Raw genomic sequence first — 13,132 nt, 5'->3', positions numbered from 1 at the left:
TAATAACATTACAAAACGATGTCACCTGTATAATCTTGGAGAAGTGTCACATATGAGCCTGATCAAGCCTTTGGTCTCAGCTTCCTATTTCTGAAAATACAGAGGACAGAAGAATTGCAGTAAGGGTGTGAAATTCTGGAAAACGGGGGCAATTGCCCAGGATTCTTCAGATAAATTTTAAGTTAAAGGGATGGAAGAGACCTAAAAAGAGTCTTAAAAGACACATCAATTTATTCTGATGGGTAAGACTATACTATCCAGGGATACACATTTAGGTGATAGAATTATTTAAAAAGGAAGAAAGTGATACTACTGTAAAGTTAGAATGGGAATTTTATGGGGGGAAGAAAGGAATCAAGAAAGGAATGGTGCACATAGAGCTTCAGAGTTAGTTTTGAGATTTTTATAGAAGCTAAGCTGCTCTAGCACCTTCATACCATTTTACTACAGTACCTTGTACTAGCACTACTGGAGCTGGCAAAACTCTCCCTGTTGGAGCTGCTTTTTAAAAAATTAGTTCCTTTCCTTGCCAGTAAATAGCATCTGGATATCTTGGGATTCTTCAATTTCTGAATCTTTTAGGTTCCCAGTTGCTTCTTTTTGCTTCTCCCACAGTGGTAGATACCATGCATGTTGGCTGTTGGCTTGCCCTTACCAGCTTACATTTTGGAGTTTTGATTGGGGTGCCCTGACACCAAATTTTGTTGTAAATGCTGTCCAGGGTTTGTTTTTTTTTTGCATTACCCACAGTTAATTTTTCGTTAAACCGAAAGAGATTTTTACCTATAATTGATATTGTTTGCGAAAAACAGTTACTGACAACTGGCTTATGTCCAAACTTAAATAATGGCAGACTTAATAACAGCAAACTTAATGTTTGAAACCAGTTAGGCATTTTAGTAGGTTTATGTTTTGATTTCTCTTGGTGTTTAAGGCTTTCTGGCACTCCCACTTAGGTTGAAAGGCTGTTGGTGATTCTCAGTGGCCACTGTTTGGTAAATTTTTACTGCTTAGTCAAAAAAATTAAGAACTCTTTATAAAGATAATTTAGAAATCAAATACAGTCTGTTTCTTGAATTTCAGAAAGGACAGTTGCAAAAAGCAGTTCTTACAGCTTTAAAAACCAATATGCTTATGAAATGACTAGGTATTTTAAGGGTCAGAATGGCACTGATTGTGTATAAATGTTATACCGTCTTTTTTTTTTTTTACATGTATGTATGTATAAGATGTTTTTACATTATCTGTGAGAACTAGGTTGTCATGGTTCTCTCAAGGATTTGAAACATAACAAATGTTAGACATGATATCTTTTAATTTGAGGTTCTTCAGTACCTTGCAAAGGGATGAATAGGAAGTAATCTTAAGAATGTAACTCTAAATCTAAGGTGGGTCCATTTTAAACCCTGTTGAAGTTTGGTGGTTGGAGTGGGAAGGAGCAGTAAACTCATAACAAAAGTCAAAAAATGTCAAAACATTTTCACTTTAAGACGTTATGATGAATCTCCATGTAATTATAATTGGATTGAGCCTCCATAACATATATAAAGAAAATTAATTTGAAACTGTCTGAGGAAAGTTTTGTTCTCTTCCTTAATTCTCCTGGTCCTTTTTTGATACATGCAGTATTCTACCTGCTATTTTTATCATCATCACCATCCAGTATTAGTAAATGTCCAAGATATATTTTGTAGGTTAACACAGAAAAAGTAAGTAAAGAATCATTGCGTTCTATAAAAAGATAATATTGATACTTAAAGTATCTATGGAATATAATCACTTGAAGTACCTGAATTATTTCCACAGTGAATGAATCGGTTCTATTTATTGCCTTTGTGTAATAAAGCTAAATGAAGAGTGAAGTGTCAGTGGTCTGCATTCATCTAGCTGAAGAATAGTTTGTGGGCAGAATTTGTAGTTCTGTATTGAAGGTGGAGTTATTGATAAATGGCAAGGGATGGTTAGGTTAGCATGACTGGGGAGGTGAAAAATGTAAGGAGAAATTGGTGGTAGAGAGCTTAGGGGCTTCTAAATTTCCTCCAGGACTTTAAAATAGAGGGAATAAGTTAGTTAAAGAAGATTTTGTTGCCAAAAGTCTCTAAAGAGGAGTTTTTCCCCCTTGAAATGATAATCTAGTTTGCTGAAATATACTAAAGAGATTGAAATTCTAAAAGGATATATTCAAGGGCTCTAATCTCTGAATAGGGTTATACTTGCTGCTGTGAGATCCTTTTAAGTTGACTGATACTCTAGGTAGTAACAGTGGTTCCGAATAAAAGTAGAACAAGTTTTATCAAGAAATGTTTTCTTTTTAGCATCTTTTCACCTGAATGCATTTTTTTTTCTTTTCAGTTTTTCAGCTTTGTGAGGCACCTTATCATCAAAGACGATGGCCAGCAATGTTACCAACAAGACAGATCCTCGCTCCATGAACTCCCGTGTATTCATTGGGAATCTCAATACTCTTGTGGTCAAGAAGTCTGATGTGGAGGCAATCTTCTCGAAATATGGCAAAATCGTGGGTTGCTCTGTTCACAAGGGCTTTGCCTTCGTTCAGTATGTTAATGAGAGAAATGCCCGGGCTGCTGTGGCAGGAGAGGATGGCAGGATGATTGCTGGCCAGGTTTTAGGTAAGGTCTGGGTTGAATTAATTTTTTTTTCATTGATTACATAATTCAGATCTGAAGTGTTTATGTCCATGTCCTCTCTTTCCCTCTCTCTCCATAAAGGTAACAGTATGAGATGTTCTGAATGTTATAACTTGTTAATCAGCCTAATAAAAATGTGAAGTTTGTAAGTATAATAGGTTAAAGAGGATTTTATTAGGTCGTTGTATGTGGTAGAGACTGGTAACCCTTGGTTGGCAGTCTTGAGTAAAGCAGGGAAGATGGAAATGATTATATCATAGGCTACTATTGCTACCTAAATGGCTGTGTCTTACTGCTCACAGTGGACTGGATGAAGACAATGTAGCTTAGTCATTCGTGCTTTGGAGTTCGATTACTTGGCTCTACTTTGGGCTTCCCAACTTGTCAAGAGAATTTAGATAAATTGAAAAGATTAGTTGAGATGATTCTGAGAAGCTTCTAATTTTAAGTTCAGCACGTTGTGCTCAATGAAATGTACTTACTGTTAAATCTATTTCAGTAGCATAAACTTTGATTATGTTGTTTTAGGTATTAACCCCCAGTAGGGATCTCCTTTGATGTAGCATGTTCAAATTTTGAGAAATCAGAGCAGAGCTCTGCTAAGATACAGTTTATATTCTAAACTTTAGATCTCATTACTTACTAAGACTATGTAAGTATGTTCCTGATGATTGTAGAATTTCATTTCATGTCCTATCTTTCTAATTACTTACCAATCTCTAGGATTTGCTGTTAGTTACAGTACTTTTGATATAGCTTGTATTTTCTTGGGTATGAATGTTAGGGAAGCTGGAGGGTTTCTAATACAAGTCAATTTCTTTTTGCTTTTTATGAATAAAAAAGCACACAGATGTCTTTGAGTGCTATAAAATGGCTAGTTCCATTGTTGGTACTATATTATTTACAATTTAACAAACTGTTTACTTCAGATTTATAAAGTTCATAGCAATTTGTAATTAAATGAGGTTTTTTAGTTTTTTAAAGATTATAGTAGTGGCTTAAATTTTTGCTTTGTTTTTAGTATTTTTAGAAGTTTTTATTTAATTTAATTTTAAAAGTATAATGTACAACATATTTGAAGTCCAGCTTCATTTCTTACTTGGCTTTCTCCTGATTGGAGTAGGTTTTTTTCCCCTTAAGTGTTTCCATATTAGTGTTTCCCTTTAATACAACTCAATACTTCAGCATTTCACAGTGATAATAGAATTTAATTAAAGTTTATAACAAATGACTTTGTATAGAAAAGTTCTAACAGCTTTTGAGACAGTTTTGGACATTTGGTTATTGTTTCTCAGTGACTTTAATTATAGCTCTTTCTAGAATAAAGATTTTGTGTACTTTGTATTTTATTTATGAACACTTCTCAAATGCTAAACTATTTTAAAAATCCTAATCCCAGTGGATTGGAGAGGGAAAATATTGGCAATTAGAGAATACACAGGAACTTCAATACCCATTTTTCCTGTACCCCAAAGTACATGAAAATGCAGCATACATAAAACTTTGGCATCTATAAAATGGCTGTGACAAAAATGAATTATGATAGTTTTGTGAGAGGTCTTAAAATAGTCAGGTTTTTAATTATACTTATTTTTTTAATATGGAAATTTCCTAACATAAAAGTAGAGAGAAGAACATAAAGAACCTGTATGTTACAACATCTCACCTAGGTTAACAGATGTCAGCATTTGACGGGTTTTGTTTTTATCTGTCAGTGGTTTTTTTGTTGTTGTTCAGAGTATTTTTAAGACTTCAGCATATATCTAGTGGATAAGGACCCACACTGCCCTTATCACAAACCAAAAATTCACAGTAATTCAGATTTCTTTTATTGTCTGAAACTTTTTCTGTAACTTGCTTTCTTCAGAATCCAATCCATGTCCAATATGTATATTTATTGCCCCTTGGATGTCTTTAAATGTTTCTCCATTCTCCACCTCTTACTTTCCCATTTAAAAAATTCATGACATTTAATTTGTCAAAGAAATCTATAGTATTTACCACACAGTGTACCGATTACTTCCTTGTGCTCTTATTTAGTTTGTTCTTTTCTACCTCTATTTTCTGTCATACTGGTAGATATAGAGCAGTGCAATCCTGTAGAAATATAATGTGAGCCATATATGTAATTTTAAACTTGAATGGCCATATTAAAAGAGAAACAAGTGAAATAATTTTCGTAGTATATTTTATTTGCTCAGTGTACCCAAAATACTGATATTTTAATATGTAATCATATAAAAGTATGATTTGGGTATTTTACATTCTTTTTTCATACAAAGTCTTTGAAATCAGTGTATATATTTCACTTAAACACATCTGAATTCAGATTCAGTACATGTCAGATGCTCGGTAGCCACTTGAGGCTAGCAGCTTACTGTCTTGGACTTAAGACTAGGGGCTTGATTCAGTTCAAGTGCTACTTATTTTGGTGAAAATATTTCATGGATAGTGTTATGTACTTTGTATTGTATCACATCAGGTGGCCTAACATAACTGTCCCATTTTTAGTGATGTTGTGAATAATTTGTTGGTTCAAATTTTACATCCAGATCCATTCATGATAATAACGTTGCCTATCAACTTTTCACCTTTTGGTGATCATCCATTGATGATTATTGCTTAGGTATTTCACTGGAGGTTGCAAAAGAGTAATTATCTGTAATTTTTCTAAAATGAGTAACTTCTCACTTTTTGGTTTTTCTGAAATACTGGTCATATTGAGAAGTTAGGATAAATCTTTTTCAAATTCTGGCAAAATTGATACAGCAATCTTTATAATGGCTTTTGTTTAGTATCATTATAAATTTGTATATTTTAAATTGATGTGTTTCAGTCCATTGCGAATTATTCTTTAGAGCTTAGAATATTTCATTTTTGGCCAGTGGATCACCTTCAAGTGGTTCCTGTATCCTTGAGATCTTACTCTTGTAAAATTGCTTTGCTTCCTTGCTTTCTGGTATCACAACATATTCCAGGTCATTTGGTATATTTCTTGATTTATCCTGAAGTTTGTCCCCTTTTCCTAAGAGTCTTGGCTCCTTTTATTGGGAATTATTTAGAAAACACTATATACCAGTATTATTAATACATTTGTATTGCATCTGGTTAGTTTCAGTGGGCAGATCAGGGAACACTTATTTAGATTTGAGGTTCATTTTATTAACAATGTATATTCTGTTTTGGATATTGACTTCAGTACCGTTTTCCCTTGATTGAACAACACGTGTTTGAACTGCATGGGTTCACTTACACGTGGGTTTTTTTTTTTTCTCCCAATAAATACATATTATAGTATTATAAGAGCATTGATTGAATCCCCCAGTGTGGAATTGAGGATATGGAGGGCTGACCAAAAAGTTATACACAGCTTTTCAGTTGTTCAGAGTGTCAGGGCCCCAACTTCCACATTGTTCAAGGGTTAACTATACTATCTAGTTTAGAATCACATGAAATAATTCTTCTTTTTAAAGGTTGTATAATCAACTTGATATATAGTCTAGTTCTGTTGTCTCATTTTCACATTTTAAAATTGCTTTTAAAAATTGCCTTTATTATAAAAGCTTATGTATGATTCCAAAGTCAAACTGTAAAAGCAAGGGTGTTATAAACATTAGATACTAAAAATTAGAAATGAGCTTAGTGAACAAAGAACTCTGAAGATTATTCATAAATGTGGTGGTGTTTAACAAATAGTGTACTTAAAAATGTTTCTCATTTGGTCATTTGAACTGAGTTTTGGAGAGCTAGCTAGCTTTGGGCTAATTAGTTTTTGACAAATGGGCTCTTCTGTTAGTGTAAGACGGAAAACATGAACTCTTTGGTAGGCAGGTGGCCTCTCTAGCATAGGTGTTTTTTAAATTATGTTGTGTATTTCTAAAGTTTTGTTTTTTAGTGAGAGGGAGGTAATTAGGTTTATTTATTTTAATATTTATATTTGGAGAAGGTACTTAGGGATTGAACCCAGGACCTTGTGCATACTAAGCATACGCTCTACCACTTGAGCTATACCCTCCCCTCTTTCTGAAGTATCTTTTATGAAACTTTAAAGCTTATCCTTTTTGTAAGAATAAAAATTCTCCTTTGAGAATAATAATTTGAGGTACCGTACTTCAACCATATTAATTCATGAAATGCCATATAGTTATGAGGTCTTCACTCATTCCTAATGTATTTGTCTATGCTAATTTTAAATGCACAGTAATGTCTAGAAAGGCAACTGTTGGTCGTTGATACTTTTCTCCTTTAGTAGTAAGTGAGTGAATAGAGTGGGTGTTCTGAATGGTGAGTTTCATATAACCGAGCAGAGGGTGGGAAATACCAAAGACAAACTTAATGTGTATAATGTAGGCTTTGTTGGTACAGAACAGGACGAAGGAATGGAAGATTAAGTCCTAACCTTGTAAAAATTCCTGAGCCTTTCTGTATAATAAGGGAAGATGTGACATGTAGTTAGACCGTTACTGATTTATTATGACTGTGTACACTTTAAAAAGCTATAGTTTGAGACTTTTCCCTCCCACCAGTTCTTAAAATTTCTGGGGTTGTTTTTTTTTTTTTCCAGATATTAATCTGGCTGCAGAGCCAAAAGTGAACAGAGGAAAGGCAGGTGTGAAACGATCTGCAGCGGAGATGTACGGGTCAGTACCAGAACACCCTTCTCCGTCCCCTCTACTCAGGTCCGGAACTTTATTATTTATAACTGCATTGTGTCCATCAGTGGGCATCTTCTCTATCTGTTTTCTGGATGTGGGGAGGGTTAACTGTAGTATGTTTATTATGTGTAAAAATAATGCTTTATTAATTTTGTATTAATATACCTCCTTTCCCCCCATTTCCCAGAGAATTATTAGAATTCCCTGAGATTTTTACTATTAAAGAGTAGTTTCGTATTTAAAGCATAAATTGAAGTCCTTTAAAAGAAGTTATTTAGATTCTAAGATGCTGGGGGGTAGTAAGAAAGGGAAGGAGGATGACATAAGAATGTTTAATTTACTGTTGTATTTTTCAGTGTTCTTATTTTAGCTGTTATGTTGTATGTTGATATTTTAGCAGTCTTAAACCTAATCTGCAATTTGGCCACTGCATGTCCAGTGACCTAAGGTGATTGGAATGTAGTGATCTGTTGTTTGACTGATTGGGCATTAGTCCATGCTAATCTCTTGATCTGCTTGTTGCCGTTAGTTAAGCGGTTAGTTAAGCGTGGGGTGGTTTTTTTGTTGTTGTTGTTTTTCCCATCTGCTGTTGTGAATTTACATCAACAGCTCAAAATTAATCCTCTTTGGTATTTATTTTTCAGCTCTTCTTTTGACTTGGACTATGATTTTCAACGGGATTATTATGACAGGTATGTTAAAAATGTTTTGTCTATTCTAGTTAAAAGCTATCTACTGAGAACTATTTTGTTTTTCTGTTTTGTAGTAATAAGTGCTCCATTTTGTAGTAATGAACAGCAAATACGTTTCAAACAACCCTCCCCCCTGCTTCCTGCCAGTAATGAAAAATACTTACTGAAAATCAGAGGCAGACTAGATAAGGGTGGCATTTCTATTGATTTCAAAGAAAGAGTTTAATTATTGTCGGGGCATATGGGGACATGTCCAGTGTTTTCTGGACTAATGGTTTTTCTTGACGGTTTTTGTTTTGTTTTGTTTTGTTTTAATTTGTATGCCACATAAAAGCAAGTACTGACTGACTTGCCTAATGATGAAATGAGACTTAATTAGCAGTATCATGCTCTCTTCATTATTTCCCTATTGCATGCTTGCCACTTGGCATTGTGGGAGATTACAGCAAAACTATAAAAATTTATCCCTCCCCCCGAAAATGATCCCTAATCTTAAAAATGTAATAGTCTTCTCTGAAAATACCAACCAATACAAAATAGAATACAGTAAGCATATATAACGAATTAACCATCAAATTGCTTTAGGGGTTAATGTTGAAGTGTTCAGATTTGTAGTTTGGGGGTGGTGATGATTCAGTTCTAAAAGGCAAGGAAGTTAGAATAATGATGATGATTTCTTGTGCCTTCAGAACAGAGTTAGCATTTGAAAAGTCATGAGAGATAAAATTGGAAGATGTGTGAATAGGTATAAGTTATGGATGGCTTTGAATGATGGATTTAGACCTGAGATAGAAACTAGTTATCAGGCAATGGCCTGATAAGCAAAAAAAAAAAAAAAAAAAAAAAATTTAGTATAACATTGGTATTGATGACATGAGTCTTCACGAACATTAAGGAAACATTATTTGGTTTGCTACTTTTTAAATTATGTGTTATATGGGAGTATATGGAGCATGCTCATACTTTGGACTTTGTAAGAAATTGGTGTGCATTTTTTTTTTTGTCTTAATTCTGATACTCTAATCATTAGTATTTTAAGTTATTTACATGTAAAAATTCCAGTTAGATCGGTCTCTGGTTTTGGAATAAAAGTAATAGCTTTCTTGATTTGGGAGTGTTTCACAGAAGTTAAACATTTGAATTAAGTTGATCAGTTATGCCAAGGGAGTTCAAGAAAGAAAAAAAGTCAGCCAGTAAACTATACAAGCAGAGACCCGAACACATGTGTACATTTTGTGTGTTTGAGAAATATCATATAGAACTATGGTAGCTAGTTATTAAAAGGCCAGAGAATAAGGCTAGAAAATAGTTTGGATCTACATTTCAGTTAAAGGTCCTGAAATGCCATGTTCAGGTTGTGTGATTTGAATCTCCTTCCCACATTGTCAAAATTATTTCATTTTGTACTTAACAGATTTCTTCAGATTTTTGTATTTATTTATGTTTCTACATATTTTGAAAACTGTAGTGATTTTTATACTTTGAAAATAGTAAACTATAAACATGGCAGACCTTAACAGTTGAGAGAACAGATCTCATATCTACTGAAAACTTGGTCACCGAGTGACTTGAAGGCACTGAGACCTAGTGAATTTAAAGCAGCTGCCTTTTTACCCTTTTTCACATAGAAATTTCTTGACCATATTTTTAAAGTACTCGTGCCAAACTACACCTGTGGAGATTCTTACACACCTGGTCTAGGTAGACTCTTTAAGTATTTGTATTTTTTTGAAAAGCTTCCCAAGGAGTTCTAATGTCCAGGCAGGGATGAAAATCAGTTGCTAACAGAGAACAATTAAGTTTTATTTCTGTGATTCTTACCTATTTCTTTGTTATGGCTCTTAGGGAAATTCTAACACTCACTTTTTGGATATAATTTTTGGGGTATCAGAAGAAACTCATGTTTTAAATTGAGTGTATAGAAAGTGTTAACTGTACACTTCTACCTTCATGAGAATTGTCCTCTGAAGTTTTACTTTTGGTTGCCTTAGTGAAGCAGCGAAACTGACCATTCCTATTATTTCCATTCTAAATAAGTTTGGAAAACTTTAAGTGAAGAATTTCGAAATTGGAGAAAAAAGATATAGGCAGCAAGGAATAGTGAAGACATTTAGACGCTTGCAGAAATATCTTCAAATTTCTTATCATTGCTATCTGGTCCTAAAAATTGGTGGAATCTCCACTATTGGCCTCACTTAGTTTTTCAAGAGGCAAGAGAATACCTTTAGTTATTCTCTGAATACATTTAGTTATTCTCTGTATTGCTTGATATTATAGAGTGTCAGTGAAAAGTAATGTCTTTCACCTTCCATTCTAATCTCATCCAATAGAAGACATTCTGATGACCAGTGGAGCAACCAAATATATTGTAGCTGGTAAAGAGCTCATTCAAATATATTACTGAGGTCTGGTGGGAAAATGAACATATTTAGTTAAGAATGGAAAAACTACTCAGGAAAATGGTATTAGTTTCTTCTCAGAAGTCATCCAGAAGATTCTTTATTATCCTAGTTGAGTAACATCCTAAATCAACTGTGTTAGATTATCTATTTTAAAAGATAGAAAATTGGCTCTGAGATATACTGAAAGCTGTGGGTCCTGTTATGTAAATAGGGGTTAAATCCGTCTACTTACTCACTTTAGTCTGTTAGTCATACCCTTAACATGAAATTCACATGGATATTTCAAGACATAAATTTGGCATTTCTGCTACCTATTATTAGGTTAGGGAGACATCTGATATGGAGCAGAGAAAAGAACAATTGAGGAATCCAAAGACTTAACACTTAACAAAAAAGGTTATGACCAAAGTCATATATATCATTTCAGTTATCTTATCCCTAAAAATGGAAGTAAAATAATGCCTACTAACAGAGTGGTTGTGAAGACTAAAGGAAACATAAAAGGTAAATTGCATTATAGATAACCCCAAAACATTATTATTCTATTTTCAATCAGTCAAGAATTCTAAAGACTGGGGTCTTTAGTGCATAAGGATTTCTGTTTAATTATCAAAATAGCCTAAAGTTACTGAAAATTACACTTATGAATTACTATTTTATTAACACTTTTAACACTGACATACATCATTACTACTGCATATTTTGACACCAGTTATCAAAATGAAGGGAATCACGAACATACTTTTATTAGCACAGAAACTAATATCTCTAGCATAATTCAGATTCTTTGTGTCTGAAAAGTCTTCTTAACTAGTGCATAGTGAAATGAAAACTGGTTGGTGTTTGTTTTCCAGACATGCTTTTTAATAGTTATTTTAACTCAGCTGTACTCTATATTATGGAACGTTTTGATTCAAATATATATAAAAGAAAATTGTATATCAGGAAAAGATAGACTGATTTTATGAACATAACCACAATACTATTCATACTTAATCCCATTAGTTTTCCATTGTTCTTAAGGTCATTACTGATGTAATAGGTGTTGGGAAGTTCTTGGATGAATTTAACATAAATTGCCATTGTATGTGAATCTACAGTTTTGGATACATTTATTAATATCTGACACTCGGAAACACTGCCTACTCTTTATATGCTATAAACTCTGTCATACATAGTTTATAATTACCCAAAGATTTGTTAAACCCACACATTTTTTTTTCTGGTAGGAATACAAGCCCTAAAGAAGCTTTCTGTTTTAGGATGAATATTCAAAGGGGTCTATATATAAAACTAGGAGAGGTGTTTCAGTCATCCTTGAGTAAAAAACCTATTGTTTGTTGAAAGTCTGATAACCTATAAGCTGACGAAGATCAAATTCCATTTGTGTTTTGTTGAATCTTGTTGCTTCTAGGAAAATTGTTACTGGCGTAGTTTTTGTTGGAGGACTTCCTGTGTGAAGCAGTTCCTTTAAGTGATTTTTCTTGCAAATTCTTTTAATTTATTTCTCTGAATTTATTTAAATTCTCTCTCCACATTGATATTTAGTCATTCACTTTTGAAATTATTGATCATTCGAAGGCAGTATGTGCTATTGTGCCAGAAGTGTTGTAATAAAAATAACTGGGGGAGGAGGGGCATGGGAGGGGATAAATTGGGAGTTAGAGATTTACAGATACTGATATATATATAGAATAGATTAACAAGTTCACTCTGTATAGCGCAGTTAACTATATTTGATATCTTGAAATAACTTATGGTGAAAAAGAATATGGAAACGAATATATGTGTGTTCATATATGACTGAAACATTGTACTGTACACCAGAAATTGACAACATTGTAAACTATACTTAAGTAAAAAAAAAATACATATATGTAATTATTGGCATGTTGTTGGAGATAAACAGGCATTAAAGCTGTGGTTTTTGAGGAATCATCTTTCAGGCAAGAACGCTGAGATATAGTAGAAGTAGATCTGAAAGTTCTTAGGTAGGCTAACATATACATGGGCTTGCTGATTGTCACAGCTAGCATGGCATTCTTTTAATCAGGCTTGATCTGTAAGTGCTTTCTGATTTGTGCCTCAAATATTTACAGTGTTTTCTTAAGTTAAGTACACATTTTTAGGAAACACTTTCAGATGTACTTTCTGTAAATTGTAATCAGTTGTACTCCTACTTTTCTTTCCCTTACAAGATCACCCATGAAAACGTTCTGAAATTACATAGTGATGATGACTGCAGAAGTTTATGAGAATACTAAAAACCACTGAGTTGTACATATTCAAAGGGTTTATTTTATGATTATGGTATGTGGATGATATCTCAGTTTAAATAAAGTTCTGGACAATGGAGTAATTCTTAATCATTTTTCTATATAGAGAACTTGGGAGCACAGGAAACGTGCTTAATTAGTCAGGGTTGATAATAGCTGAGACATGATAAATACCTGGTAAACAAAAGATCAGGTTCAAAAGGACCCTGGTTTTAGTTCAGTAGTCTTTGAGGACTTTATAATAAATAATTTATCACAAGTTACAAAAGGCAGTGGATAGTAATGTTGACAATGTATAAGTGACTGGACTGTAAAGTTGTTCCACTAGAGATTTTTAGAGTGCTGTTGTTACTCCATATCTAAAAGATTAATTGTGTTGCACTTTGGGGAGCTGTAAGCTCCTATGTTAAAATTTAAAGCGCTCCAGGTAGTTTCGTAAAGAGCTGTATTTGAACCTGC

General features: G+C 33.5%; 1 protein-coding gene across 14 annotated transcripts in view; it reads left to right on the top strand.

The window, feature by feature from the left end:
- Positions 1-13,132, top strand: part of HNRNPC (heterogeneous nuclear ribonucleoprotein C) — a 46,068-nt gene that overhangs the window by 20,951 nt on the left and 11,985 nt on the right. For 9 of the 14 annotated variants that reach the window (XM_031453416.2, XM_010990190.3, XM_010990186.3 and 6 more), the window contains 3 exons: positions 2,353-2,630; positions 7,213-7,327; positions 7,948-7,995. In XM_031453416.2, the coding sequence (XP_031309276.1) occupies positions 2,390-2,630; positions 7,213-7,327; positions 7,948-7,995 (404 nt within the window). In that variant the 5' untranslated portion in view covers positions 2,353-2,389. The remainder of the gene's footprint in view (positions 1-2,352; positions 2,631-7,212; positions 7,328-7,947; positions 7,996-13,132) is intronic. The other 5 variants (XM_010990194.3, XM_010990192.3, XM_010990195.3 and 2 more) reach the window with 1 other exon arrangement.

Source organism: Camelus dromedarius, chromosome 5 (genome assembly GCF_036321535.1).
Source record: "Camelus dromedarius isolate mCamDro1 chromosome 5, mCamDro1.pat, whole genome shotgun sequence".
Lineage (NCBI taxonomy): Eukaryota > Metazoa > Chordata > Mammalia > Artiodactyla > Camelidae > Camelus > Camelus dromedarius.
The sequence above is the reverse complement of the archived record's forward strand: the minus strand, read 5'-3'. Positions and strand labels throughout refer to the sequence as shown.